General features: G+C 47.1%; 1 protein-coding gene and 1 long non-coding RNA gene across 5 annotated transcripts in view; one reads left to right on the top strand and one right to left on the bottom strand.

Annotated features, from left to right (window-relative positions):
- Positions 1-10,203, bottom strand: part of SLC38A7 (solute carrier family 38 member 7) — a 23,463-nt gene extending 13,260 nt beyond the window's left edge. Inside the window, exons 1-7 of one of the 3 annotated variants that reach the window (XM_054533093.2) lie at positions 9,681-10,203; positions 8,919-9,047; positions 3,687-3,885; positions 3,324-3,465; positions 2,310-2,408; positions 1,283-1,340; positions 934-1,048 (exon numbers count right to left, since the gene is read on the bottom strand). In XM_054533093.2, coding sequence (XP_054389068.1) covers positions 934-1,048; positions 1,283-1,340; positions 2,310-2,408; positions 3,324-3,465; positions 3,687-3,885; positions 8,919-9,047; positions 9,681-9,725 — 787 coding nt within the window. In that variant the 5' untranslated portion in view covers positions 9,726-10,203. 3 annotated transcript variants of the gene reach the window in all.
- LOC129050820 (uncharacterized) overlaps positions 9,400-26,307 on the top strand; it is a 23,235-nt gene continuing 6,327 nt past the window's right edge. For both annotated transcript variants that reach the window (XR_008514646.2, XR_008514645.1), the window contains exons 1-2: positions 9,400-9,717; positions 11,102-11,228. This is a non-coding gene — a long non-coding RNA (uncharacterized LOC129050820). The remainder of the gene's footprint in view (positions 9,718-11,101; positions 11,229-26,307) is intronic.

The following is a 26,307-nucleotide window of genomic DNA, read 5'->3' on the forward strand; positions in this document are numbered from 1 at the left end:
ACTGCCTGTCACCTGCCCCCATCACACACCACTCCAGCCACACAGACTTTCTTCCTGGCTCAGTGTTTTGGTGTTTTGTGGTTCTTCTGTCTAGAACCGTTCTTCCCCAGCTCCTCCTCTTCTGGCTCTTTCTCATCATTTGGGCCTCCTCTGAGAAGAACCTTCTGTGAACCACTCCCAAAGCCACCTATCCAGTCCCATTCATACCTTCCCCATTTTAGGCTGGGTTGGTGGCTCATGCCTGTAACCTCAGCACTTTGGGAGGCCAAGGCAGGAGAACTGCTTGAGCCCAGGAATTCAAGACCAGCCTGGGCAACATAGTGAGACCTTGTCTCTGCTAGAAAAAAAAAAAAAAAAAAAATTAGCTGGGCACAGTGGCACATGGCTGTAGTCCCGGCTACTCTGGAAGCTGAGGCAGGAGGATCACTTGAACTCGGCAGGTTGAGGTTGCAGTAAGCTATCATCATGCCACTGCATTCCAGTCTGGGCGACAGTTTCTGAGACCCTTTCTCAAAACTAAATAAAATAGAACAAAACAAAACACACCTTCCCTATTTCACTGTCATCAGTATGCTCGCCACCATCTGGAATTCCTTACTGATTCCCTAGTTACTCCTGCATGACTGTCTCTCCAACAAGAATGTCAACTCCATGAGGGTAAGACCAGCTCTATCTCTCTCCATGGCATCCCCCATGCTGAGAACAGTTCCTGGTACTTCCTAGGCACCAACTTAGAACTGGTGAATGAATGGATGAATACGCCACTCTCATCTTGGCAGGAGGAGGCCCCAGGCAGGCCAAGTTCAAGCCAATGCCTGTACAAGTTATGCTGGGAATGCAGGGCTGTCCCCAGGAAAGCCGGGCCCCAGGACCTGGGGACTCCTGTGGAAGTGACAGCACTCTAGTCTCAGGTCTTGAGGGGGGAGCACTCACCTGTCCCCATGTAGACAGCGAGGGCTATGACCATGGCAGCTGTCACCACTCCACCCCAGGTCTTCACTTCAGGCTGCTGCATGCTGTTGAAGACGGGCACACTGCTGACGTGGCACTGTCCAGGTGAAGGGCACAGTCATGGTGGGGAAATGACCTCACCCCCAGTTTCCAGAGGAAGGTACCTTGGGAACAAAGACCCCAGGGACAAGGGGCAAGTCCTGAGGCCCCCGCTCCATCCTTCCCCCCAGGATTTCCTCCATTCTGCCTGGGTTCCTCCTCCTTCTTGGGTTCCATCCCGGGGAGGGGTGATCTAAGGGGACAGCAGGGACCTTGCAACTGGCACTGGCACCTGAAATCCGAAGCAGATGGTGGGCATGGCATTGAACACAGCCATCCAGGAAGCCGGCCTGTGAACAAACACACAAGGTGCTGCCACCTGGGAACCCCTGAAAGCCACCAACCCACCCCACACCCTCACTCTTCATTCAGCCCACCACAGTCTCCAGCAACTGGCATTCTATAGGTTCAACCCACAGAAGTCTGGGAACACGGAGAAGAGGCATCCCTATGTCCGAGGCACCCCCGGGAGGGGGCCTGGAGGCTCAGAAAAGCCCCCCTGGGGCCAAAATCCAGAATTCCTGGCTTCCGGACTGGGGCTTTTGCTTTACTGGTTTGTTCTTTTCAAAAAAAGGAAATTATTTTTGTTTTGTTTTGTTTTTTTGAGACGGAGTCTCGCTCTGTCGCCCAGGCTGGAGTGCAGTGGCGCGATCTCGGCTCGCTGCAACTTCTGCCTCCCGGGCTCGTGCCATTCTCCTGCCTCAGCCTCCCGAGTAGCTGTGACTACAGGTGCCAGCCACCACGCCCGGCTCATTTTTTTGTATTTTTTTAGTAGAGATGGGGTTTCACCGTGTTAGCCAGGATGGTCTCGATCTCCTGACCTTGTGATCTGCCCGCCTCAGCCTCCCAAAGTGCTGGGATTACAGGCATGAGCCACTGCACCTGCCCCCATTTTTTTTTTTTAATAATAAATTCACCCTCAAAGATACAGAAATTACAGATAAGCACATACTGGAAACATGGGCAATTCCACCCTGGGATTCCACCCTCAGGTTCCTCCACGACCCAAGGCCTAGCCTCACACTGGCTCATCTGTTGGATGTGGGTGGCAAAGTGCCTCCTATCTCTGATTCTTGCTCTTCCCTCCAGTAACATCAGATCAGGGGCTCTTTCCTCCTTCCTACTATGACCAAGTCAGCCCTGATGAGCTCATGAGCCTTGAGAAGAGCACCTGTGTGGCCTTCTGGTTCCTGACCCAGCACCTGCTGGGGCCCAAGTGGTGGCTTCTTCCCCATGTCTCCTAGGGCCCTCACCCTCACCTGGTCAGTATGTTCCCTGGGGTCATCTCTTTATCTGGCCAGATGTACTTGATGATAACGATGGCTGTGACGTACCAGGTACCCACGACGCTCAGGAAGCTGCCGGGAAGGAGAGACTAAGTGTCCTCATCCCCAGCTGCCTCTTATCTGATTCCACCCCTAAGGACATCCACCTTCAGCTCTAGTGACCACAAGTGTCCACTGAATGAACTGGGGACTATGCCAAGCAAAGACTCAGGAAATGCCTGAGAAGTAGTTTCAGAGAAACCTGCCACAGCTAGGAGGGAGCTGGAGAGCCAACAGGGGACCCGATCAGCATCTCTGGCCATCGGGAAGTGCTGGTTCAGCTCCATGGCTCAGAGATGATGCAGACAGCAGAGCTCCAAAGCACACCTGGGACTTGAATCAGAGCAGCCCAGCCCGGGCAGGGGCTGTGGGCAGACCATCCTCTGACCCTGGCCTTTGAGAACTAAGAGATGCCAGAGGTAAGAGGATTGAGAGTACAGACACTTTTGTGTCAACATTTATGGGAGCCTTGGAGAGAGCGGAGCACGGCCCCTGCACTTACAGACAGGGAAGCCTAGAAACCCACAACCTTTCAGACACTGAGACAGGAAACCAGTCTCCTTCCTTCATGCCAAGCTGCAGGTAAGATGCAGCCAGGCTGACAGGCTCAAAGACCCAAATCCCTTCCTCCCAGGGAAAGCCAGGCAGCCGCCTTCACTGCCCAGATACTACCTGTTCCTTCTTTGACAAGGACACTTAGAACTGAACTACTCATGGATGCAAAAGGACATTTAGAATTGAATCTCTCACGGATGCATCCTTTTTCTATGATAGAGACAGAAAAGGATGGTCTTATCTGAAACCCTGCAAGCCCCGGTCTGCCCTGCCTTGCCTACTCTTGCTCCCCAAGGTGAGGTGGCATGGAGGAGCAGGGTTCCCCAGGAGCCCTTGGGTCTACAGCTGCCCAGGATCATAGCTTCTGTCTGACCCAGGCTGGGGCCTCCAAACCTGGCATATTTCTGGAAACCAATCTCCCTGGGGATGGAGAGGGGCAGGATGAAGAGGAAGGCAGTGAGGCTGATGGTGAACTTGCGGTCTGTGTACCAAGGGCCGCTGGCCCCCTCCGGCTCTTTCGCCATCACAGCTATAACTGCACAGGGAGGAAGGAGAGAATGTCAAGCCAGGCCACCATGGGGTGTGGCCCTCCTGCTCTGCTGGGCCCCAGGACCTCCCTCTGCCTGGAGGGAGGATTCCCAGATGAATGCTGGGCCCAGGTAAGTCCTGGAGAGGTGTTCAGTGCCTTTTCCCTCCACCCCAGGATCTCTGGGGCTGATAAGAAGAGATGGGGTAGGGACTGAGGGAGAAGCTCACTCTTGTCCTGCTGGTCACCAATGATGATTAGGAAGGCAATGCAGGTGCCAAAGGTGTAGACAGCGATGGCCACCTCACACAGCACACCTGTCAGCTTGCCACACACAGCCCATACCACCTCCTGGTAGGTCCTCTCATTGCTGGCCTGGGAGCAGTAGGCCAGGATGACAAGGCCACTGATGATGAAAACCAGCATACCCTGTAGGCAGAGGCAGAACAAGAGCTTGTGGGAAAGGCCTGGCAGCAGAGGGCACCCTGGGCTCGCCTAGCATTTACTGGGCCAGTGCCCAAAGCAAGCTTGGCAAAGGCAATTTTAAGAGACTGCTAGAGGATGCTGAGTTGAGATTTTCTTTAAAAACAAAAAGTTTTGTGAAAAATTGCAAACATACAAAAGTAAAGAGAATAGGCTGGATGCGATGGCTCATGCCTGTAATCCCAGCACTTTGGGAGGCTGAGGCAGGAGGATCACTTGAAGTCAGGAGTTTGAGACCAGCCTGGCCAACGTGGTAAAACCCCGTCTCTACTAAAAATACAAAAATTAGCTGGGCATGGTGGTGGGTGCCTGTAATGCCAGCGACTTGGGAGGCTGAGGCAGGAGAATCACTTGAAACTGGGAGGCGGAGACTGAAGTAAGCCGAGATCAGGCCACTGCACTCCAGCCTGGGTGACAAAGCAAGACTCCATCTCAAAAAAAAAGTAAAGAGAATAGTAAAAAGAACTGTCATGTATCCACCACTCAGCTTCAAAAATGATCAATGCATGGCCAACTTGTTTCATCATTCCCCTTCCCTCCCACTCTGCATTTATTGTGAAGCCAATATAAGCTATCATATCATTTCATCAATAAATATTTCAGTATGTAGTTCTAAAAGATAAGGGCCCTCTTTTTAAACATACCACAAAATCAGTGTTACGCCTAAAAAATTAGAGATGTAATTGATGTTCAAATTTCTCTGATTGTTGGAAGGCTTCTGAAGTCTCATTTGGGTCAGAGGAAAGAATACTAGAATAGATTAGTCATGTCTGTCATGTGTGAGGGAGGGGAGAGCAGTGCGTGTATCACTTACTGGCCATCCCTGACCCAAAGCCTCCCTTTTGAGGCAAAGTGCCCAGCCGAACTGCACCTCTGCCCTCCCGGCCAGTGCACTCACCATCTGCAGTACGATGCCTGCTGCCACGCCCCCCGCAGTGCTGAAGGCTGCTGGGAAGTTGAGTAACCCTGCGCCCAGGCACGCGTTGACAACGATGAAGATGGCCCCAAGTGTGGAAGTGGTGCCTCTGTCCGGACCCCCAGGAGAGGCTTCCCACTCACTCTTGGGGGCTGTGTCCACACAGGGACTCTGCAGCAGCCGGGCCCGCTCCCCGGCATCCGTGCTCAAGCCCCACTCGCTGTAGTCATTGTTGATGCTGACCTGGGCCATGGCCCCAAGAGCCTTCTTCCTGCAAGGTCTGTGGGTTCTGCCTTACAACCACATGCCCCAGGCAGCTGAGCAACACCCACCTGTTTGGGGCTGTTAGCCTAGGACTCTTCTCAACCTAGATGGGACAAAGGCAGGCACTACTGTTATCCTAAGATGGGGGAACTGGGGAACAAAAAGGTGAAATAACTTTCCCAAGATCACATTGGTAGGGTCCAAACCCAGGTATGCCTCTGTGCAGACAGTGCACTGGGTGCCAGAGTATGGGGAGACAGACACAGAAACAGATCAGGTGCAAATCATGCTTGCTTCCTTCACGCATACAGACTCACTGGACCAGTTAGATGTCAACATAAAATAGGTACTAACACATCAGCACTAGAAAGAGGCCCCGCGTTGGGCAGGTGTGTCATGGATACACTTTATCTCATTCAATCCTTAGGACAGTCTTGTGGTCAAAAGGTTCGGAGAGATCCCATCACTGACCCAGGGTCATATATTAGCAAGTTGCATAGCAGGATTTGGATCCAGATCTGTCTGGCTTCCCAGCCTGTTTCCACCCCACAGGGTCCCAAAAAGACCCCTCACCAAGAACTGAGATTCAACATATTATAGTCCAGCACGCCTCCCGGTGGCCCAGAGTCTGAATTCTGTGGCTTTCGAGGCCCTTCGAAATTCAGGCCAATTCTCGACTCTTATCTCATGTGACAAGCCCCCATGCCTGTCATGTTTGCATCTTCAGGAAAACAATGATTCATCCCATGCTTGGAATGCTCCCAACTCCTTTGCCGCCACCCTTTTAGGTCCTATTTCTTCCCCATTTCCTGGGTCACTCACTGAGCTCTTCTTGGAGCCATGTAGGGGCCCAGAACCACTCAAGCTGGTTTCTTCTCAGTACTCTCTCATGTGCTAGCATCTCACTGGCCACTAGGCTTGCTTTCCTGGGCTAGATTACAATGATCAGTGCCAAACATGCAGTGCTGTTTGTTACTATAAACCACTATTGCTGCAGCTATGGAATGCTTTCTCATTCAATCCTCAATGCAGCCCTAAAAGGTAGACATGACAGTCACCATTTTACCAAAGAGGAAGCTGAATCCCAGAGGGGATAACCACTCTCCCCTCAGTCATACGGCGGTCAGTGGTGGAGCTGGGATTCAAACCCAGGCCTGTCTGACTATAGGGCATCCATCTGTTTGTATCTGCCCCACTCCTGGGTCCAAGATGGTACCTTGGGTATGGTGGAACTCAGATAACAGGCTTATCACCTGACTGATTCTCTTTGCTCTCTGGGTAAACATAGTTGAGATGCAGTTTTTTTTCTTCCAAGAATCTCGAGAGGCTCTGAGGAGCCCAGCCCTGAAAAAGGACCTTCAGTGTTCTCAAGGTTCAGCTCATAGCCTGAGACCCACAGAGAAATGATGGTCCTAAAGCATCAAGTCCACCCCCAGATCAAGAGCAGCCCTGGATAGGGCTGTGATCTGGGTCTCCGAGTAGGTTCTGCCATCAGAATGCTGACTCCTCCGCTGCCTATCTGTGTGACCCTGGGCAAGTCACTTCGCCCCTCTAGGTCTTTACATCATATGTTCCTGTGGGTTGTGTTAATATCAGTAAGGGTTTAAGACTCGATAAATGGTCACTGCTGCTGTTATTTCTGCAGATGCCCCTTCCCATGTTGCCCACCACCACCATGCCTGAGACTCTCCAGCCCTAAGCAAGCAGAGAGTAGAACACTGATCAAAACCAGAGCCTGGGCCAGGTGTGGTGGCTCACGTCTGTAATCCCAGCACTTTGGGAGGTCGAGGTGGGCAGATCACCTGAGGTCAGGAGTTTGAGACCAGCCTGGCCAACATGATGAAACCCCATCTCTACTAAAAATACAAAAATTAGCCAGGTGTGGTGGCGCACCCCTGTAATCCCAGCTGTGCAGGAGGCTGAGGCAGGAGAATCGCCTGAAATTGGGAGACAGAGGTTGCAGTGAGCCCAGATCACGCCACTGCACTCCAGTCTGGGCGACAGACTCTGTCTCAAAACAAACAAACAAACAAAACCCAAACCAGAGCCTGGTGCTATTGGCCAGGTAACAATGGGCACAGAGGCCCTGGGATAGGTAATGGGAGAAAGAGCAGGAAGAAGGCCGGATTTCAAGGGCAGGAACTAAGGGGGCAGGGAGGAGCCAGGGCAGTCTTCCCCAGAGGCTGCTATTAGCTGGTTACCACCCAGGCTGGCGAAATCTGCCAAAGACTCCTTCTCCTAGAGTCTCCTCATTCCTGAGTCCCGATTTCAGGGTACTCACACAAAACTCCATTTTAATTTCTACTCCCTCCCTGGTTTAGTCTTTATTTATTTAGAGACAGGGTCTCACTCTGTTGCCCAGGCTGGAATGCAGTGGCGCAATCAGAGCTCACTGCAGCCTCAATCTACCGGGCTCAAGCAATCCTCCTACCTCAACTTCCCGAGTACCTGGGACTACAAGCGTGTGCCACCACAGCCAGCTAACTTTTTAATTTTTTTTTTTTTGAGACGGAGTCTTGCTCTTGTCACCCAGGCTGGAGTGCAATGGCATGATCTCAGCTCACTGCAACCTCTGCCTCCCGGGTTCAGAGATTTTCCTGCCTCAGCCTCCTGAGTAGCTGGGATTACAGGTGCTCGCCACCATGCCTGGCTAATTTCTGTATTTTTAGTAGAGATGGGGTTTTGCCGTGTTGGCCAGGCTGGTCTTGAACTCCTGACCTTGTGATCCCCCTGCCTTGGCCTCCCAAAGTGCTAGGATTACAGGCGTGAGCCACCACGCTTGGCCAACTTTTTAAATTTTTTGTTCCTGTGGGGAGCAAAATTGGCCTTTCAAAATTCAGGCCAATTCTCAATTCTTCTCCCAGGTGACAAGCCCCCCCATGCCTGTCGTGTTTAAATTTTTTGTAGAGATGAGGAGGTCTCACTATGTTGCCCAGGCTGGTCTTGAACTCCTGGGCTCAAGCAATCCTGCTGCCTAGGCCTCCCAAAGTGCTGGGATTACAGGCATGAGCCACAGCCCCAGGCCTGGTTTAGTCTTTATAGCCCAGAGGGAAAAAAAGGGAACTGAGCAGATTCAGCCATAACGACTGCCCGAACCATTGGGCCACCCTCTCTGATGCCTTCAGCCCACTGGGGGTTTAAAATGACTAACAAGACCCCTTGGGCTACTTCCCATCGCTCCTCTTGATGATGGACAAACAAAGCTGGGGACCATCCATTCATGAGAGGGAAAGGGTGAAAGTTCATATGCTCTCAGCCATCTGTCATCAAGCATGGAACCAAGGGACATGGCACCAGAGGAAACATTCCTCTGCTGGCTCGAAACCCAGCAAGATCTGTCAGATGTCACAGGGCTTACACATCCTCTTATACATCCTGTCACCCAACCAGCAACTCAGCAAAATCAAAGCAGTGAGCAGTGAAGGCAGTCTTGGGACTCCCAGGCTTCCAGTGTAGCTACAGAAAGAACCCTGCAAAGTGACCACTGCCAGAGCTGTGACCACCTCCTCCCCGCTGCTCATGTCACAGAGACAGAGGTCTACAGAGTGACTTGTCCAAGGTCACAAGGCTTGATGTGGCTTCCTGACTCTCCAACCAAAATGTTTCCCTTGGGCACCCCTGCCCGAGTCCTGCACCATCTGCCAGCCTCTCCTGCCACCCACATGAGAGTACATGCTGGGGTCCTCATGGAACTCAGAAGCTGGGGGTCCCACCTCTTGCAGATTCTCTGCCTTGGTTAAGATCTCTTGGCACCCCCACTGCTCACTGGCAAATTACTCAGCCCATTGTTGCACCTTACCTGCTCTTTCTCCCTGATGGGCTGTGCCAGAGGCGGTTGCTCCTTCTCCCCAAAGATCTGGGATCTGATTCTCCTCACTTCCCTTTCTGGCCCCAATTTCTTCTTTCTCAAGACTTTGCCTAAAATTTGCTGTCAGCAGAGGGAAGAGTTTGGGCTACTTCTGTGCTGGCTTCAGCAGAGCTGGAGGAAACTGAGCGGCTCTCACGCTTACTCATGGAATGGAGCTCCAGGACAGACAGGAAAACAGGCCCAGGAGGGAGAGGTTACACTAAGGTCACAGTGGGTAGCTGGCAGAGCCAGAATAGAAGCCTGATGCCCACATGCTCAGGCCAGCGATGTAGGCCCCTCAGATCCCAACTGGAGTGTGCTCCCAGTCCAGCCTGGGGTTGGAGTCCTGAGATAGAAAGGGTGGGCTGCTTTGTGAGGTGAGGCTTTGTGAGGTGAGCCAGGGCGCACCCGGGCCAGGAGGCCGGGGCGGGGCGATTCCCAGGCCTGGAGCGAGAAGGGTGGGCTACTGTGGGGTAAACTGGGGAGGAGCTCCGGGACTCGATCCCGGCCTAGGACTGGGTGGATACCCGCCGGCTGGGCAAAGGCGCGGCAGAGCCGGCGCAACAGAGGGGCGGGCGTGGGGCGAGGACGCCGAGATCTGGACCCCTGCAGGAAAAGGGCCTGAGCTCTTCCGCGGCGGCGGGGACTGAGGCGCTCCACAGACCTCGGGGATCTAACACTTCCACCCCCCCGAGCCTGTCTCCGGCCACTTACCTTGGGGCAGTCTTTCCCGAGCCGGCTGCAGAGACACGTGAGCATGGATCACATGACGCCCGCTCGGGCGGCCGCGGGACACGCTGGGAGTCGTAGTTTCCGCAAATGTGAAGCTTGGACAACACCAGCTTCCTGAATCCTCAGCCCGACAGCACTGCTCTGAGTCAGCCTCGCGTCCAGCCAGCTCGTGTTTATCCTCTTACTTTTAGTCTTGGCCTCTTGACCAAATCAAACACTGCTCCTTCCTCCAAGGAAGAGCATTAGGAGGTCTGGCGTCTTTGCCAGTCCCGGTGGCGGTGGGCCAAAGCTATTTGGCGTCATTATCCTCCCCGTCTCTGTCCTTGCCTTCACGCCCGTGGCCAGAGCACTGGAGTTTTTTTAAATCAGTAATGTGGGGGACCTTGAGCCACGGTCTTTCCTGCAAGAGAGTGGGCTGGGGGCATGGCTACGACCCCACGGCTTAGACTCTAGAACAGTTTTTGAGGGATTGTAGGTGCTCAGTAAATAATTTGCTGAATGAAGAAATGGGCATCCAGTCCCGGTTCTGTTCTTGGCTGTGTGTCACTCACAAGTTGTCACGTAATCTCCAGCATCCCAATAGCCTCATCTCTGTTTTGTGGATATGCTCTCCACTGCACCTACCTCTCCATGCATCAGAAGTCCTCACCGATGAGGACACACTGGGAATCCTTAGAAACCCAAATCACACCTTTTTTTTTTTTTGAGACAGAGTCTCACTCTGTTTCCCAGGCTGGGGTGCAGTGGCAGGATCTTTGCTCACTGCAACCTCTGCCTGCCGGGTTCAAGTGATTCTTCTGCCTCAGCCTCCCGAGTAGCTGGGATTACAGGCATGCACCACCACTCCCAGCTAATTTTTATATTTTTAGTAGAGATGGGGTTTCGCCTTGTTGGCCAGGTTGGTCTCGAACTCCTGATCTCAAGTGATCCACCTGCCTCGGCCTCCCAAAGTGCTGGAATTACAGGCATGAGCCACTGCGCCTGGCCTCCAAAAAGTTTATATAAATTGAATCATACCGGTTGGGTGCGGTGGCTCACACCTGTAATCCCAGAGCTTTGGGAGGCCAAGGTGGGCTGATCACTTGAGGTCAGGAGTTCGAGACCAGCCTGGCCAACATAGCAAAATCCCGTCTCTACTAAAAATACAAAAATTAGCTGGGCATGGTGGTGCACGCCAGTAGTCCCAGCTACTCGGGAGCCTGAGGCAGGAGAATCACTTGAACCCGGGAGGCGGAGGTTGCGGTGAGCAGAGATCATACCACTGCACTCCAGCCTGGGAGACAGAGTGAGACTCTGTCTCAAAAAAAAGAAAAATAGAATCATACTGTCTTAAACAGTTCAGGCCGCTATAACAGAATATCATAGACTGGGTGGTTTAAACAACAGAGATTTATTTTTCACAGTCCTGGAAGCTGTCAAGACTGAGGTCAGAATGCCAGCAGAGTCAAGTTCTGGGGAGGACCATCTTCATAGTTTTCAGATGGCCATCTTCCTGCTGTGTCCTCACATTGTGGAAAGCAGAGAGGGAAGGTAAACTCTCTCTTATTTTTATTTATTTTATTATTATTATTATTATTTTTAGAGACACAGTCTCTGTTGCCCAGGCTGGAGGGCAGTGGTGCAATCACAGCTCACTGCAGCCCCCATCTCCCAGGCTCCAGTAGTCTTCCTGCTTCAGCTTCCCAAATAATTGAGACTACAGGCACGCGCACCATCATGCCTAGCTAACTTTTTATTTTTTATAGAGACAAGGTCTTCCTATGTTGCCCAGGATGGCCTCAAACTCCTGGGCTCAAGTGAACCTCCTGTCTCAGTCTCCCAAAGTGCTTGGATTACAGGCGTGGGCCACCATGCCTGGCCTTGTTTCTTCTTATAAGTGAACTAATCCTGCGGCTGGGTGTGGTGGCTCAAGCCTGTAATCCCAGCACTTTGGGAGGCCGAGGCAGGTGGATCATGAGGTCAGCAGTTCAAGACCAGCCTGACCAACATGGTGAAACCCCATCTCTACTAAAAATACAAAAAACTTTAGCTGGGTGTGGTGGCGTGCGACTGTAGACCCAGCCATTCAGGAGGCTGAGGCAGGAGAATTGCTTGAACCCAGGAAGCGGAGGTTTCAGTGAGCCGAGATCGTGCCACTGCATTCCAGCCTGGGTGACAGAGTAAGACTCTGGCTCAAAAAAAAAAAAAAAAAAAAAAAAAAAAAATAGTACTAATCCCATCACGAGGGCTTTAATTACCTAATTACCTCCCAAAGGCACGTCTCCAAATACTATCACATTGGGGATTAGGGTTTCCACATATCAGTTTGGGATGAACACAAACATTCAGTTCATAGACAACACAGTCTGTAATTTTCTAAGATTGCCTTTTTTTTTTTTAACTCAGTAAAATTCCCCAGAAGAGACTCATGTAAGCTATATACGTCAACACAGATAGGTTTTATTGCTGAGTAGTATTCCATGGTATGTACGTACCACAGTTTATTTGCCCTATCACTCTTTGAAGGACATTTGAGTTGTCTGCAGGTTTGTTTTTTTTTTTTAACATAGCTTTATTGAGGCCAGGCGTGGTGGCTCATGCCTGTAATCCCAGTACTTTGGGAGGCTGAGGCAGGCAGATCATTTGAGGTCAGGTGTTTGAGACCAGTCTGGTCACCATGGCGAAACTCTGTCTCTACTAAAAATACAAAAATTAGCTGGGTGTGGTGGTGCATGTCTGTAATCCCTGTTACTCAGGAGGCTGAGTCACAAGAATTGCTTGAACCTGGGAGGTGGAGGCTGCAGTGAGCCGAGATTGCGCCACTGCACTCCAACTTGGGCAACAGAGTAAGACTCTGTCTCGAAAAAAAAAAGAAGAAATTAAAAAAATAAGAATAGTTTTGTTGAGATATTCATATGCCATAAAATCCACCCTTTGAAAGCGTCCAATAAGATGCATTTTAGTTTCTTCAGAGTTGTGCAATGATGACCACTATCTAATTTCAGAATATTGTGATCACCCTCCCCTACTAAAATCCTGAACCCATTAGCAGTCACTTCCCATCTCCCCCTCCACCAAGCCCCTGGCAACTCTGAATCTACTTTTTGCTTCTGTGGATTTGCCTATTCTTGACCTTTCATATAAATTGAGTCACACAATATGTGACCTGTTCTGTCTGCTTCTTTCACTGAGCATACTGTTTTCAGGGCTCATCCTAGTTGGAACATGAATCAGTATTTCATTCATTTTTACTGCTGAATAATGTTCTGTTGTGTGGCTATACCACATGTAGTGTGGCAGGTCCCCCATCAGGTTACTTGGGGGTGTATGTCCACTGCTTGAATCCTGAATGCTGGGTGGTGAGCCAAGGCCATGGTGCCCAGCCTAGGAGCAGATATTCCTGAGAACTCAAACATCCTGGAGAGGATCTGAGAATCTACCAAGGAAAACAGTCCCACTGCATACACGCAGTAGGCAAAGAGCTAGAAAATTAGCTTAAAAACGGCTTAGAGATGGGAGGTGGTGCGGATCTCTAGCACTGTCCTGCTGCTGTCCAGGAGTGTCCCGTATGTAAGTCCTCAAACTCATCTACTTGCCAAGCTGGACTTGCCTGAGTCATTCTCTGGTCTCTCAACTGCCTCCAAGTTTGGGGGAAGGTTTTTCATACAGTTCAGTGTTTTTCTCATTACACCACATTTTTTTTATCTGTTCAGTAATTGATATTTGTGTTATTTTTTCTTTTTGGCTACTGTGAATAATGGTGCTGTGAACATTCATGTACAAGTTTCTTTTATTTGAGATGGAATTTCGCTCTTTTTGCCCAGGTTGGAGTGCAATGGCATGATCTTGGCTCACTGCAACCTCCGCCTCCTGGGTTCAAACGATTCTCCTGCCTCAGCCTCCCGAGTAGCTGGGATTACAGGCGCCCGCCACCACGCCCAATGAATTTTGTATTTTTAGTAGAAATGGGGTTTCGCCATGTTGGCCAGGCTGGTCTCGAGCTCCTGACCTCGGGTGATCCGCCCACCTCGGCCTCCCTCATGGACTAGTTTTTGTGTGGACATATGTTTTCATTTCTCTTGGGTATACATGTAGAAGTGGAATTGATGGATCAGATGGTAACTCTATGTTTAACCTTTTAAAAATTATTTTATTCGCTGGGTGAGGTGGCTCACGCCTGTAATCCCAGCACTTTGGGAGGCTGAGGTGGGTGGATCACGATGTCAGGAGATCGAGACCATCCTGGCTAACACGGTGAAACCCCATCTCTACTAAAAATACAAAAAAATTAGCCAGACGTGGTGGCATGCACCTGTAGTCCCAGCTACTTGGGAGGCTGCGGCAGGAGAATTGCTTGCACCTGGGAGGTGGAGGTTGCAGTAAGCCAAGATTGCACCACTGCACTCCAGCCTGGGTGACAGAGCGAGACTCCGTCTCAAAAAAAAAATTATTTTATTATTATTATTATCATTTTAGAGACAGGGCCTTGCTCTGTTGCCCAGGCTGCTGCTCAGCACAAAATCCTGGGCTCAAGTGATCCTCCCACCTCAGTCTCCCAAGTAGCCAGGACTGCAGATGTGTGCTACCATGTCCAGTTAATTTTTAAATTTTTTGCAAAGACGGGATCTTGCTGTGTTGTCCAGGCTAGTCTTGAATTCCTGGGCTCAGGCAATCCTTCTACCTCAGCCTCCCAAAGTGCTAGGATTACAGGTATGAGCCACTGTGCCAGTCCTACAACTGTTTTGTATATTGATCTTATACCCTACAATTCTGTTGAACTTATTTACTAGCTCTAATAGTTTTATTAGTGGAATCTTCAACGTAAGATTATAAAATCTGTAAATAGAGATAATTTTATATCTTCCTTTCTAATCTGGATTCCTTTTATTTTCTAGCCTTGACTGTACTAGAACCTCCAGTACAATGTTGAATGAAATGATGAGAGTGGACATCCTTGTTTTGTTCCTTGTTTCAGGAGACAATCATTCAGCGGTTCATTATTAAGTATGATGTTGCCTGTGGATTATTTGTAGATGCCTTTTATCAGGGTAGGAATTTCCTGTGTATTCCTAGTGTGTTGAGTGTTTTTATCATGAATGGGTGTTGGATTTTGTCAAATGGTGGTTTTTTTTTTGCTTCTATTGAGATGATTATGTGATGTTTCTACTTTATTTTATTGATGTGGTATGTACGTTGATTTTCCTACGTTGAATCAATTTTGCATTCCTGGGATTAATATTTCTTGGTGATGATGTAGTCTATGTGAAGCTGTCAAATCCTCAGTTTTTCTTGGTGGGAAGTCTTTGGATTCTTCATTCAATCTCTTAATTGTAAGTCTATTCAAATTTTCTGTTTCTCTTTGAGTCGGTTTTGGTAGTGTTTTTCTTTGAGATGGGGTCTCACTCTGTCACCCAGGCTGGAAGCGTGATCTTGGCTAACTGCAACCTTTGCCTCCTGAGCTCAAGTGATCCTCCCACCTCCCAAGTAGCTGGGACCACAGGCATGTGCCACCACGCCTGGCTAATTTTTTGTATTTCTGGTAAAGATGGAATTTTGCCATGTTGGCCAGGCTGGTGTCGAACTCCTGACCTCAAGTGATCTGCCCACCTTGGCCTCCCAAAGTGCTGGGATTGCAGGCATGAGCCACCACGCCTAGCCAGTTTGGGTAGTGTTTTTCTAGGAATTTGTCCATTTAATGTAGGTTATCTGACTTGTTGGCATATGCTTTTCATAGTATTCTCTTATAATCCTTTTTATTTCTGTAAGGGGACTATTAATGGCTTCTATTTCATTCCTGATTTTAGCAATATGAGTCTTCTCTTTCTTGGTCAGTGTAGTTAAAACTTTGTCAGTTGTGTTGATTCTTAAAAAGAAACAATTTTTTGATTTTGTTGATTTTCTCTATTTTTCTATTCTGTTTCCTTTATTTTAGCTCTAGTTTTTATTATTTTCTTTTCTTCTGCTTGCTTTGGGTTTAATTTGATCTTTCATTTACAGTTTCTTAGATGGAATATTAGGTTATTGAATTAAGATCTTTCTTCTTTTTTTTTTTTGACGGAGTCTTGCTTTGTCGCACAGGCTGGAGTGCAGTGGCGCGATCTCGGCTCACTGCAACCTCTGCCTCCTGGGTTCAAGCAATTCTCCTGCCTCAGCCTCCCATGTAGCTGGGATTACAGGCATGTGCCACCATGCCTGGGTAATTTTTTGTATTTTTAGTAGAGATGGGGTTTTAACACTTTGGCCGTCTGATCTTGAATTCCTGACCTCAGGTGATCCACCTGCCTTGGCCTCCCAAACTGCTTGGATTACAGGCATGAGCCAACGCACCTGGCCAACATCTTTCTTCTTTTTTTTTAACATAGGCATTTATAGCTACGCACTGCTTTAACTACGTCCCGGAAGATTTGATATGTGTTTTCGTTTTCATTAAAATATTTTCTAATTTCCCTTGTGATTTCTTCTTTAACTGATGTTATTTAGTAGTATATTGTTCAACATCCATGTATTTATAAATTTCCCAAATTTCCTTTTGTGATTGATTCCTAGTTTCATTCCACTGTGGTCGGAGAACATACTTTGTATGATTTCAGACCTTTTATGTTTATGGAGGCTTGTTTTATGGCTTAATGTATGGGCTATCCTGGAGAATGTTCCATGTGCACTTGAGAAGATTGCATTTTCTGCTCTTGTTGTGTCAAGTGTTCTATAGATCGTCTATTAGGTTTAGTTGGTTGATTTATGGTATTTTTGGAGCCTTCTCTTTTCTTGTTGACCTTCTGCCTAGTTGTTATATCCATTCTTGAAAGTATGAGGCTGGGAGCAGTGGCTCATGCTCATAATCCAATCACTTTCGGAGGCTGAGGCAGGAGGATTGTTGAACTCAGTAGTTGGAGACCAGCCTGGGCAACATAGTGACATCTCATTTCTACCAAAAACTAAAAAAATTAGCCAGGTGTGGTGGCACATGCCTGTGGTCCCAGCTACTCAGAAAGATGAGATGGGAGGATTGCTTGAGCCCAGGAAGTTTGAGACTGGAATGAGTTGTGCTCACGCCACTGCACTCCAGCCTGGGTGACAGAGCAAGACCCCATCTCAAAAAAAAAAAAAAAAAAAAGATTGTCTTTTGTCAACAGCATGTAGTTGGATCTTTTAAATAAAAAAACTCTTCTGCTAATATCTGTCTTTTAATTGTAGTGTTTAATTCATTTACATTTAATGTAATTACTAGTAAGGTAGGCTTTACATCTGCCATTGTGCTGTTTGTTTTCTATATGTCTTTAGGTTGTTGTTGTTATTCCTCTGTTCCTCCATTATTGTCTTATTTTGTGTTAAGTACATATTTTCTAGTCTATCATTTTATTCCCTTGTGATTTCTTTTACTGTTATTGTTTGAATATGTCCCCCAAAATTCATGTGTCAGAAACTTAATACCTAATGCAACAGTGTTGGGAGGTGAGGCCACATAAGAGGTGATTAGGTCATGAGCACTCTGCCCTGATGAATGGACTAATATCATTATTGTGGGAGTGGGTTAGTTATCATGAGATTGGGCTTATTAGAGAAGCAAGTTCTGGACTGGGGACGGTGGCTCACATCTGTGGTTTTAGCACTTTGGGAGGCTGAGGTAGGCCTCACTTGAGGCCAGGAGTTCAAGACCAGCCCAGTGAACATAGCTGTCTCTACAGAAAAGAAAAAGTAGCCAGGCATGCTGTCTCATGCCTGTAGTCTCAACTATTCAGGAAGCTGAGGCAGGAGGATTGCTTGAGTTCAGGAGTTTGAGGCTGCAGTGAACTATGATCCTGCCACTGTACTCCAGCCTGAATGACAGAGCGAGATCCTGTCTTAAAATAAAAATAAAAATAAAAATAAAAATAAAAATAAAAATAAGTGTTCCACCTTCTGCCATGGGATGACTCAGCATGAAGGCCCTCACCAGATGGCAGCACCATGCTCTTGGACTTCCCAGTCTCCAGAACCATGAGCCAAATAAACTTCTATTGCTTATAAATTCTCCAGTCTGTGGTATTCTGTTACAGCAACTCAAAATGGACTAAGACATTTACTATATACAGTTTTGAGTGATTTTCTTAGTGGTTGCCCTGTGGATTATAATTAATGTTAGTACAACAATCTAGTTAGAATTAATACCAATTTAATTCACTTGGATCCAAATCTTCGCTTCTATATCCTTTTGTTCTGTTCCCCCATATGCTACTTCAGTAATACAAATATGAAAACAGTTTATATACACTATAAACCCATCAACATAGTTTTATTGTTAAATTAAAAAACTTCTTTTTCTGATACAGGGTCTCACTCTGTCATGCAGGCTGGAGTGTAGTGGCACAATCCTGACTCACTGCAACCTCTGTCTCCCAGGTTCAAGCTATTCTCTCACCTCAGCCTCCTGAGTAGCTGGGACTACAGGCATGCATTACCACTAAAAATACCTAATTTTTGTATTTTTAGTAGAGACAGGGTTTCACCATGTTGGCCAGGCTGCTCTCAAACTCCTGACCTCAAGTTATCTGCCCACCTTGGCCTCCCAAAGTGCTGGGATTACAGGCGTGAGCCACTGAGCTTGGCTCCATCAACATAGTTTTATAATTCTTACTTTATGCAGTTGCTTTTTAAATGAGAGAGCATGGCTGGTTGTGATGGCTCATGCCTGTCATCCCAGCACTTTGAGAGGCAGATATGGGTGGATCACTTGAGCCCAGGAGTTTGAGATCAGCCAGGGCAACAAGGTGAAACTCCATCTCTACCAAAAAAAAAATTAGCTGGGTATGGTGGTGTGCACCTGTAGTCCCAGCTACTGGAGAGGCTGAGGCGGGAGAACTGCTGAGCCTGGGAGGCAGAGGTTGTAGTGAGCTGAGGTTGCGCCACCGTACTCCAGCCTGGGTGACAGAGCGAGACTGTGTTTCAAAAAATAAAAAATAAGTAGGGAGCACAAGAAAAGTGTTATAAACAAAAAAATGCATTTGTACTACTTTTAATATTTACTATGTAGTTACTTTTACTGGTGCTCTTTATTTCTTCATTCAAATTACTGTCTAGTGTCCTGTTATTTCAGCCTTAAGGATTTCCTTGAATATTTCTTATAGGGCAGATCTGCTAGCAACAATTTTCTCTGTTTTCATCTGGGAATGTGTTAATTTCTCCTTCGTTTTTGAAGGATAGTTTTGCTGGATGCAGAATTCTTAATTTATGGTCTTTTTCTTTGAGCACTTTGCATGTGTCTGCTCACTGCCTCTAGCCTCCATGGTTTCTGATGAGAAACCAGTTGTTAAGTTCACTGAGGAGCCAGGTATGTGTACCTTCTCTTGCTGCTTTCAAATTTCTCTCTTTGACTTTGGATAGTTTATGATGTTTCTAGGTATGGATCTCTTTAAGATTATCTTAGGACGGGCACGGTGGCTCACGCCTGTAATCCCAGCACTTTGGGAGGCCGAGGTGGGCGGATCACGAGGTCAGGAGATCGAGACCATCCTGGCTAACACAGTGAAACCCCGTCTCTACTAAAAATACAAAAAAAATTAGCCGGGCATGGTGGCAGGCATCTGTAGTCCCAGTTACTCAGGAGGCTGAGGCAGGAGAATGGCGTGAACCCGGGAGGCGGAGCCTGCAGTCAGCTGAGATCGCGCCACTGCACTCCAGCCTGGGTGACAGGGAGACTCCGTCTCAAGAAAAACAAAAAATTTTCTTAGAGTTTCTTGGACGTGTAGATAATGTTTTTCTCAACTTTGGAAAGTTTTCCATCATTATTTCTTCAAATATTCTTTCTGCTCCCTTCTCTCTCTCCTGAGACAGCCGTTATGTATATGTTGGTATGCCTGATGGTGTCTCACAGGTCTCTGAAATTCTGTTCATTTTTCTTCATTCTTTTTTTTTTTTGAGACAGTCTGGTTCAGTCACCGATGCTGGAGTGCAGTGTTGTCATCTTGGCTTACTGCAACCTCCCTCTCCTGGGTTCAAGTGATTCTCATGTCTCAGCCTCCAGAGTAGCTGGGATTACAGGCACATGCCACCATGCTCGGCTAATTTCTGTATTTTTAGTAGAGACGGGGTTTCACCTTGTTGGCCAGGCTGGTGTGGAACTCCTGGCTTCAAGTGATCTGCCCTCCTCAGCCTCCCAAAGTGCTGGGATTACAGGTACACCCAGCCCTCATTTTTCTTCATTTTTTTCTTTCTCTTCCATAGGCCAGATAATCTCAATTGATGTATCCTCATGTTCACTGATTCTTCTGTCAGCACGAATTTACTACTGAGCCTTTGTATTAAATTTTTAATTTCAGTTATTACTGTACTTTTTAACTCCAGAATTTCTATTTGGGTCTTTTTAATAATGTCTATTCATTGATAGTCTCTATATGACAGGACACTGTTCTCATACTTTTCTGTAGTTGTTCAGACATAATTTCCTTTCATTCTTTGCCTATGTGATTCCAAGTCTTTGTCTAGTAAGTCTAATACCTGGGCTTGGGCTTCCTCAGGGACAGTTTCTATTGACGGCTTTTTTCCCTATGTATGGACCATACTTTCCCATTTCTTTACATTTTTCATAATGTTTTTGAAGACAAGACATTGAAAAATAATATAATATGGAAATCCAAAAATTGGAGTTTGTTGCTGCTACCTTTTGCGTAGTGACCTTCCTGGACTAATTCTTTAAAGTTTGTATTCTTTGTTGTGTGTGGCCACTGATGTCTCCTCTGAGTTAGTTTAGTGAATTTGATAGATTTCCTTAAATGCCTTGAACCAGTTAGTATCCCAGCCTGTTTGATTTTAATTCTCTGGTTGGCAGTTTATCCCTCTGTCCTGGACTTCACTTTCTGTTTGCACAGAGCCTCAAGGCCAGCCAGAAGTGAGAGATTAGGATGTTCTTAGATCTTACCTGGACATGTGCACAGCCTGTGCCTGTTCATGGTTTTCTAGTTTTCCAGGAGAATGACAAACTTTTACTTACTTACTTCATTTTTTTTTTTTTTTTTTGAGACAGAGTCTCACTCTGTTGCCCAGGCTGGAGTGCAGTGGCACAATCTTGGCTCACTGCAGTATCCCCCTCCCGGTTCAAGCAGTTCTCCCATCTCAGCCTCCCGAGTAGCTGGGACTACAGGTGTGCGCCATCATGCCCAGCTAATTTTTTTTGCATTTTTTTCATAGAGACTGGCTTTCATCATGTTGGCCAGGCTGGTCTTGAACTCCTGACCTCAAGTATCTGCCTGCCTTGGCTTTGCAAAGTGCTGGGATTACAGTTGTGAGCCACTGCGCCTGGCTCTTACTTATTGAGACAGGATCTCACTCTGTCATCCAGGCTTGAGTTCAGTGGCATGATCATGGCTCACTGCAGCTTTGACCTCGTGGGCTCAAGTGATCCTCCTGCCTTTGTCTCCCAAAATGTCGGGATTACAGGTGTGAGCCACTCAAAACTTTTTAAAGGCCTCTATAGACAATTCATTCCCCAGCTTTTTTCTTTTGAAGTTATTTTTTTTTTCTTTCTTAGTTTTTTTGAGACCAACTCTTGTTCTGTCACCCAGGCTGGAGTGCAGTGGAAAGATCTCGGCTCACTGCAACCTCCGCCTCCCAGTTCAAGTGAGTCTCATGCCTCAGCCTCCTGAGTAGCTAGGAATACAGGTGTGCACCTGCATACCCAGCTAATTTTTGTATTTTTAGTAGAGATGGGGTTTCACTGTGTTGCCCAGGCTGGTCTCAAACTCTTGAGCTCAAGAGATCTGCCTGCCTTGGCCTTCCAAAGGGCTGGGATTACAGGCATGAGCTACCGCACTGGTCCCTGACAACAGTTTTGAGTCTTTTGGTTTTTAAGGCTACCATGGAGCTGGGAGGAGGGGGATGGGAATAGGGCGTTAAATGCCACAAGTCTTGCCGTTCTTACTGAGGTTGTCATTTTTCTTGAATAAACTCTCCTGGGATTGTTGGAAGCCTTTGCTTCATTCCCAGAATGTTGATTTTGGCAATTTTTAACAGTATTCTCATTGCTTTTATGGAAGAGGAGATTCTCTCTTCCACATTGTGCCATTTCAAAAATGCTCTCATAAGAACCATTCTATTTTTTTTTTGAGATGGATTTTTGCTCTTGTTGCCCAGGCTGGAGTGCAGTGGTGCGATCTTGGTTCACTGCAACCTCTGCCTCCCGGGTTCAAGCAATTCTCCTGCCTCAGCCTCCCGAGTAGCTGAGATTACAGGCGCCCGCCACCACACCCGGCTAATTTTTGGAATTTTTAATATAGACAGGGTTTCACCATGTTGGCCAGGGTGGTCTCGAACCCCTGACCTCAGGTGATCCACCTGCCTCGGCCTCCCAAAGTGCTGGGATTACAGGTGTGAGCCACCATGCCTGGCCAAGAATTGTTCTTTATTTTCCACTTCCTCCAGTTGAGAGTAAGAGTTTGGATGGGGATCAATGTTCATATTGATGCAACTGAATTGAGATGGAGCAGATGACTTTGTTCCTTAAACACCTTTGCCTGCAGGATCCAGTAATTCCTTAAGAAGACATAATGCACTTGGTGGTGTGGCCTCTGCCTGCCCTGCTAGACAGATCTCTTGCTGCTCCAATTTTTAAGCTCTAACTTGCTTCCAGGCCTTCCATTATGCTTTTGCATCTGCTGTGGAATATCCTACACTGGACCAACTCAGAATAGGTCTTCAGACATTTGTGGAAATTGAGAAAGAGAAGCTTTTTTTATTTCTTTCTCTTTTTTTTTTTTGAGAGGGAGTGGAGTTATTAAAAACTCCTGGAGCTGCTAGTGAGTATCTTCTCACTGTTGAGAGGATGGCCTTCTCAAGAATGAAGCCAGTACCCGCCAGGCGCTGTGGCTCAAGCCTGTAATCCCACCACTTTGGGAGGCCAAGGCAGTTGGATCACTCGAGGTCAGGAGTTCGATATCAGCCTGGCAAACATGGCGAAACCCCGTCTCTACTAAAAATGTAAAAAATTAGCTGGGTGTGGCGGCAGGCCCTTGTAATCCCAGCTACTTGGGAGGCTGAGGCAGGAGAATTACTTGAACCTGGGAAGCAGAAGTTGCAGTGAGCCAAGATCGCACTACTGCGATCACTCCAGCCTGGGTATCTGAGCGAGACTCTATCTCAAAAAAAAAAAAAAAAAGAAGAAGAAGAATGAAGCCAGTGCCAGCACCAGCAGCAAAAAAAAGTGAAGCTGACAAATGGAGGCAGATTCTTGGCAACATGGAGCACTTGGCTCTGGCTGTTAGACCTACCAGCTAGAGAGCTAGAGCTACTGTTATATCAGCCTTGGGCTGTTCTCCAGTACATGTACATGAGGTAACTCCCTTTTTATTCTTGTGCCAGTCAAGCTGGCTTTTGGCACTTGCAACCAAAGGAGCCCTAATTGGTAAAGTCTATAGTCTCAAAGCCAAGATGGGGAAAAACAATAAAGGGTGCCTTCGAGTTCTAAGCACAAATGACCTACCACAGTATTTGCTCAAAAATATTTATTGAAGGTTGCTACGGGCATCAAATAAGATCATGTACTTTTTTTTTTTTTTTGAGATGGAGTCTCACTGTTGCCCAGGCTGGAGTGCAATGGTGCGATCTCGGCTCACTGCAACCTCCGCCTCCTGGGTTCAAGCGATTCTCCCTGCCTCAGCGTCCCAAGTAGCTGGGATTACAGGTGCCCGCCACCACACCTGGCTAATTTTTGTTTTTAGTAATGATGGGGTTTCACCATGTTGGCCAGGCTAGTCTCGAACTCCTGACCTCAAGTGATCTGCCTGCCTCAGCCTCCCAAAGTGCTGCGATTACAGGCGTGAGGCACCGTGCCTGGCCGATCATGTCCATTTTTAAGTGCCACGTAAATAAAGGTAAGGGATTGTTAAATATAAGCCTGACAGAAATTCTCAGCTGCAATTCCTTCACATTGCTCCAGGAATTGGTCCGAAAAGATCTTTGGATATTGAGTAACTTCCTTTTTTAGATTTGGACATTTAGAGAATGGCCTTCATTTCATTTTTTTTCTTTAGAGTATATATACTTTTTACAAAAAATTTTTTTGAGACGGAGTCTCTCTGTCCCCCAGGCTGGAATGCCATGGTGCGATCTTGGCTCACGGTAACCTCCAGCTTCCAGGTTCAAGCGATCCTCCCACCTCAGCCTCCTGAGTAGCTGGGACTATAGGCCGTGTGCAACCACACACAACTAATTTTTGTATTTTTAGTAGAGTTGTAGTTTCACCATGTTGCCCAGGCAAGTGATCCTCCTGCCTTGGCCTCCCAAAGTGCTGGGATTATAGGTGTGAGCCACCACGCCTGGCCTATATTTTTTAATTAAAAAAAATTCTTTTTTAGAGACAAGGTCTCATTATGTTACCCAGACTGGACTTAAACTCCTGGACCCAAATGATCCCCCTGCCTCAGCCTCCCAAATAGCTGGGACCACATGCTTATGCTACTGCATCCAGCTAGAGAATGGCCTTCCTGTCTGCAGATTCCCCAAACCTACCACCTCACTGGGGACTCGACAGCAAGTTTTTACTGTTTTAAAATGAAACCATGTTGTTTTGTTTTTATCTTCCGCTTATTTCCTAAGCTCTGCCAACTCACTTATTCTCTTTTGATTGTTTTTTTCCTTCTTTGATATCTACTTTACATAATTGTCTTTCAGTACTTTCAACATATGTGAGAATCTATGGCCAAAATTTTCATTTTCTTTGTGGCATTATTTTGCTTTCTTTAGTATGCTCATTTGCCTTGTTTCTCCCACTCCTTTTTTTCTCCTGTATTTTTTAAAGCTTATTTTAGGGCCGGACGTGGTGGCTCATGCCTGTAATCCCAGCACTTTGGGAGGCCGAAGTGGGCGGATCATGAGGCCAAGAGATTGAGACCAGCCTGGCCAACACGGCGAAACCCCGTCTCTACTAAAAATACAAACATTAGCCGGGCGTGGTGGCACACGCCTGTAATCTCAGCTACTTGGGAGGTTGAGGCAGGAGAATCGCTTGAACCCAGGAGGCGGAGGCTGTGGTGAGCCAAATTGTGCCACTGTACTCCAGCCTAGCAACAGAGCAAGATTTCATCTCAAAAAAAAAAAAAAAAAAAAAAAAATTGAAGGGTAAGATACATAGATCAAAGTGAGTAAAATATACTAAATTCAGCACATCCTGATGAATTTTTACTTATGTATTCACTTTTGTAACCATGACCCAGAGCAAGATTTAAAACATTTCTAGCACAGCTCTTATAGCTTTTTTTTCTTATCCCTATGACAGATTAAGCAATTTTTTTTTTTCTTTTGGAGATGGGATATCACTGTGTTGCCCAGGCTGGTCTTGAACTCCTGGGCTTAAGCAATCCTCCTGCCTCATCCCCCCAAAGTGCTGGGATTACAGGTGTGAGTCACTGAGTCCGGCCAGATTAAGCATTTTTAATAGATTTTGTGCTGGTTCTTTTAAAAAAATATATTTACTTTTATGTTAGGAACAACTTTACATGTAATAAATTTTCACTGAAATTTTTACAAGTGTTTATACATACATGCAACCACCACTCAGATTGATACAGAATGTTTCCAGCATCTCAGAAGTCTCTCTTGTGTCCCAGGTAATATCCCCCTCTAGAAAAGGCACCCACTGTTCTGGCTGATGTCATCATAGATTAGTTTTGCCAGTTCATGAACTTCATATAAATTAAATTATACAGTATTTGCCTCATTGGAGTCTAGTTTCTTTTGGTCAATACTATGAGATTCATCCAGGTTGCTCTAAGTAGCTATACATATATACACATATATATATATATAGTTATATATATACACACACATATATACATATATATATATATATTTCCCCCCCATGACTGTGAATTTTAAGAAACTATTCTTTTTTTTTTGAGACAGAGACTCGCTCTGTCGCCCAAGCTGGAGTTCAGTGGCACAGTCTTGGCTCACTGCAACCTCTGCCTCCCAGGTTCAAGTGATTCTTCTGCCTCAGCCTCCTAAGTAGCTGGGACTACAGAAGTACACTGCCACGCCCAGCTAACTTTTGCATTTTTGGTAGAGATGGGGTTTCATTGCCATGTTGACTAGGCTGATCTTGAACTCCTGACCTCAGGTGATCCACACACCTTGGCCTCCCAAAGTACTGGGATTATAGGCATGAGTCACTGTGCCCAGCCAGAAACTCATTCTTCTAAGAGAAAAATTCATTCTTCTGTTGATGAATACTTGGGTTGTTTTTGGTGTTGGCAATTGATATAGTTTGGCTGTGTCCCCACCCAAATCTCATCTCGAATTGTAATCCCCATGTGTCGAGGGAGGGAGGTGACTGGATCATGGGGGTGGTTTTCCCCATGCTGTTCTCGTGAGAGTGAGTGAGTTCTCATGAGATCTGATGGTTTTATAAGCTTCTGGCATTTCCCCTGCTTGTACTTCTCTCTCCTGCCACTATCTGAAGAAGGTCCCTGCTTCCCTTTCAACTTATGCCACGATTGTTAAGTTTCCTGAGGCCTTCCAGTCATGTGGAACAGTGAGTCAATTAAACCTCTTTCCTTTATAAATTATCCAGCCTCAGGTATTTCTTTTTCTTTTTCTTTTTTTTCTTGAGACAGAGTCTTGCTCTGTCGCCCAGGCTGGAGTGCAGTGGCGTGATCTCGGCTCA

The sequence above is a fragment of the Pongo abelii genome, chromosome 18 (genome assembly GCF_028885655.2).
Source record: "Pongo abelii isolate AG06213 chromosome 18, NHGRI_mPonAbe1-v2.0_pri, whole genome shotgun sequence".
Taxonomy (NCBI): domain Eukaryota; kingdom Metazoa; phylum Chordata; class Mammalia; order Primates; family Hominidae; genus Pongo; species Pongo abelii.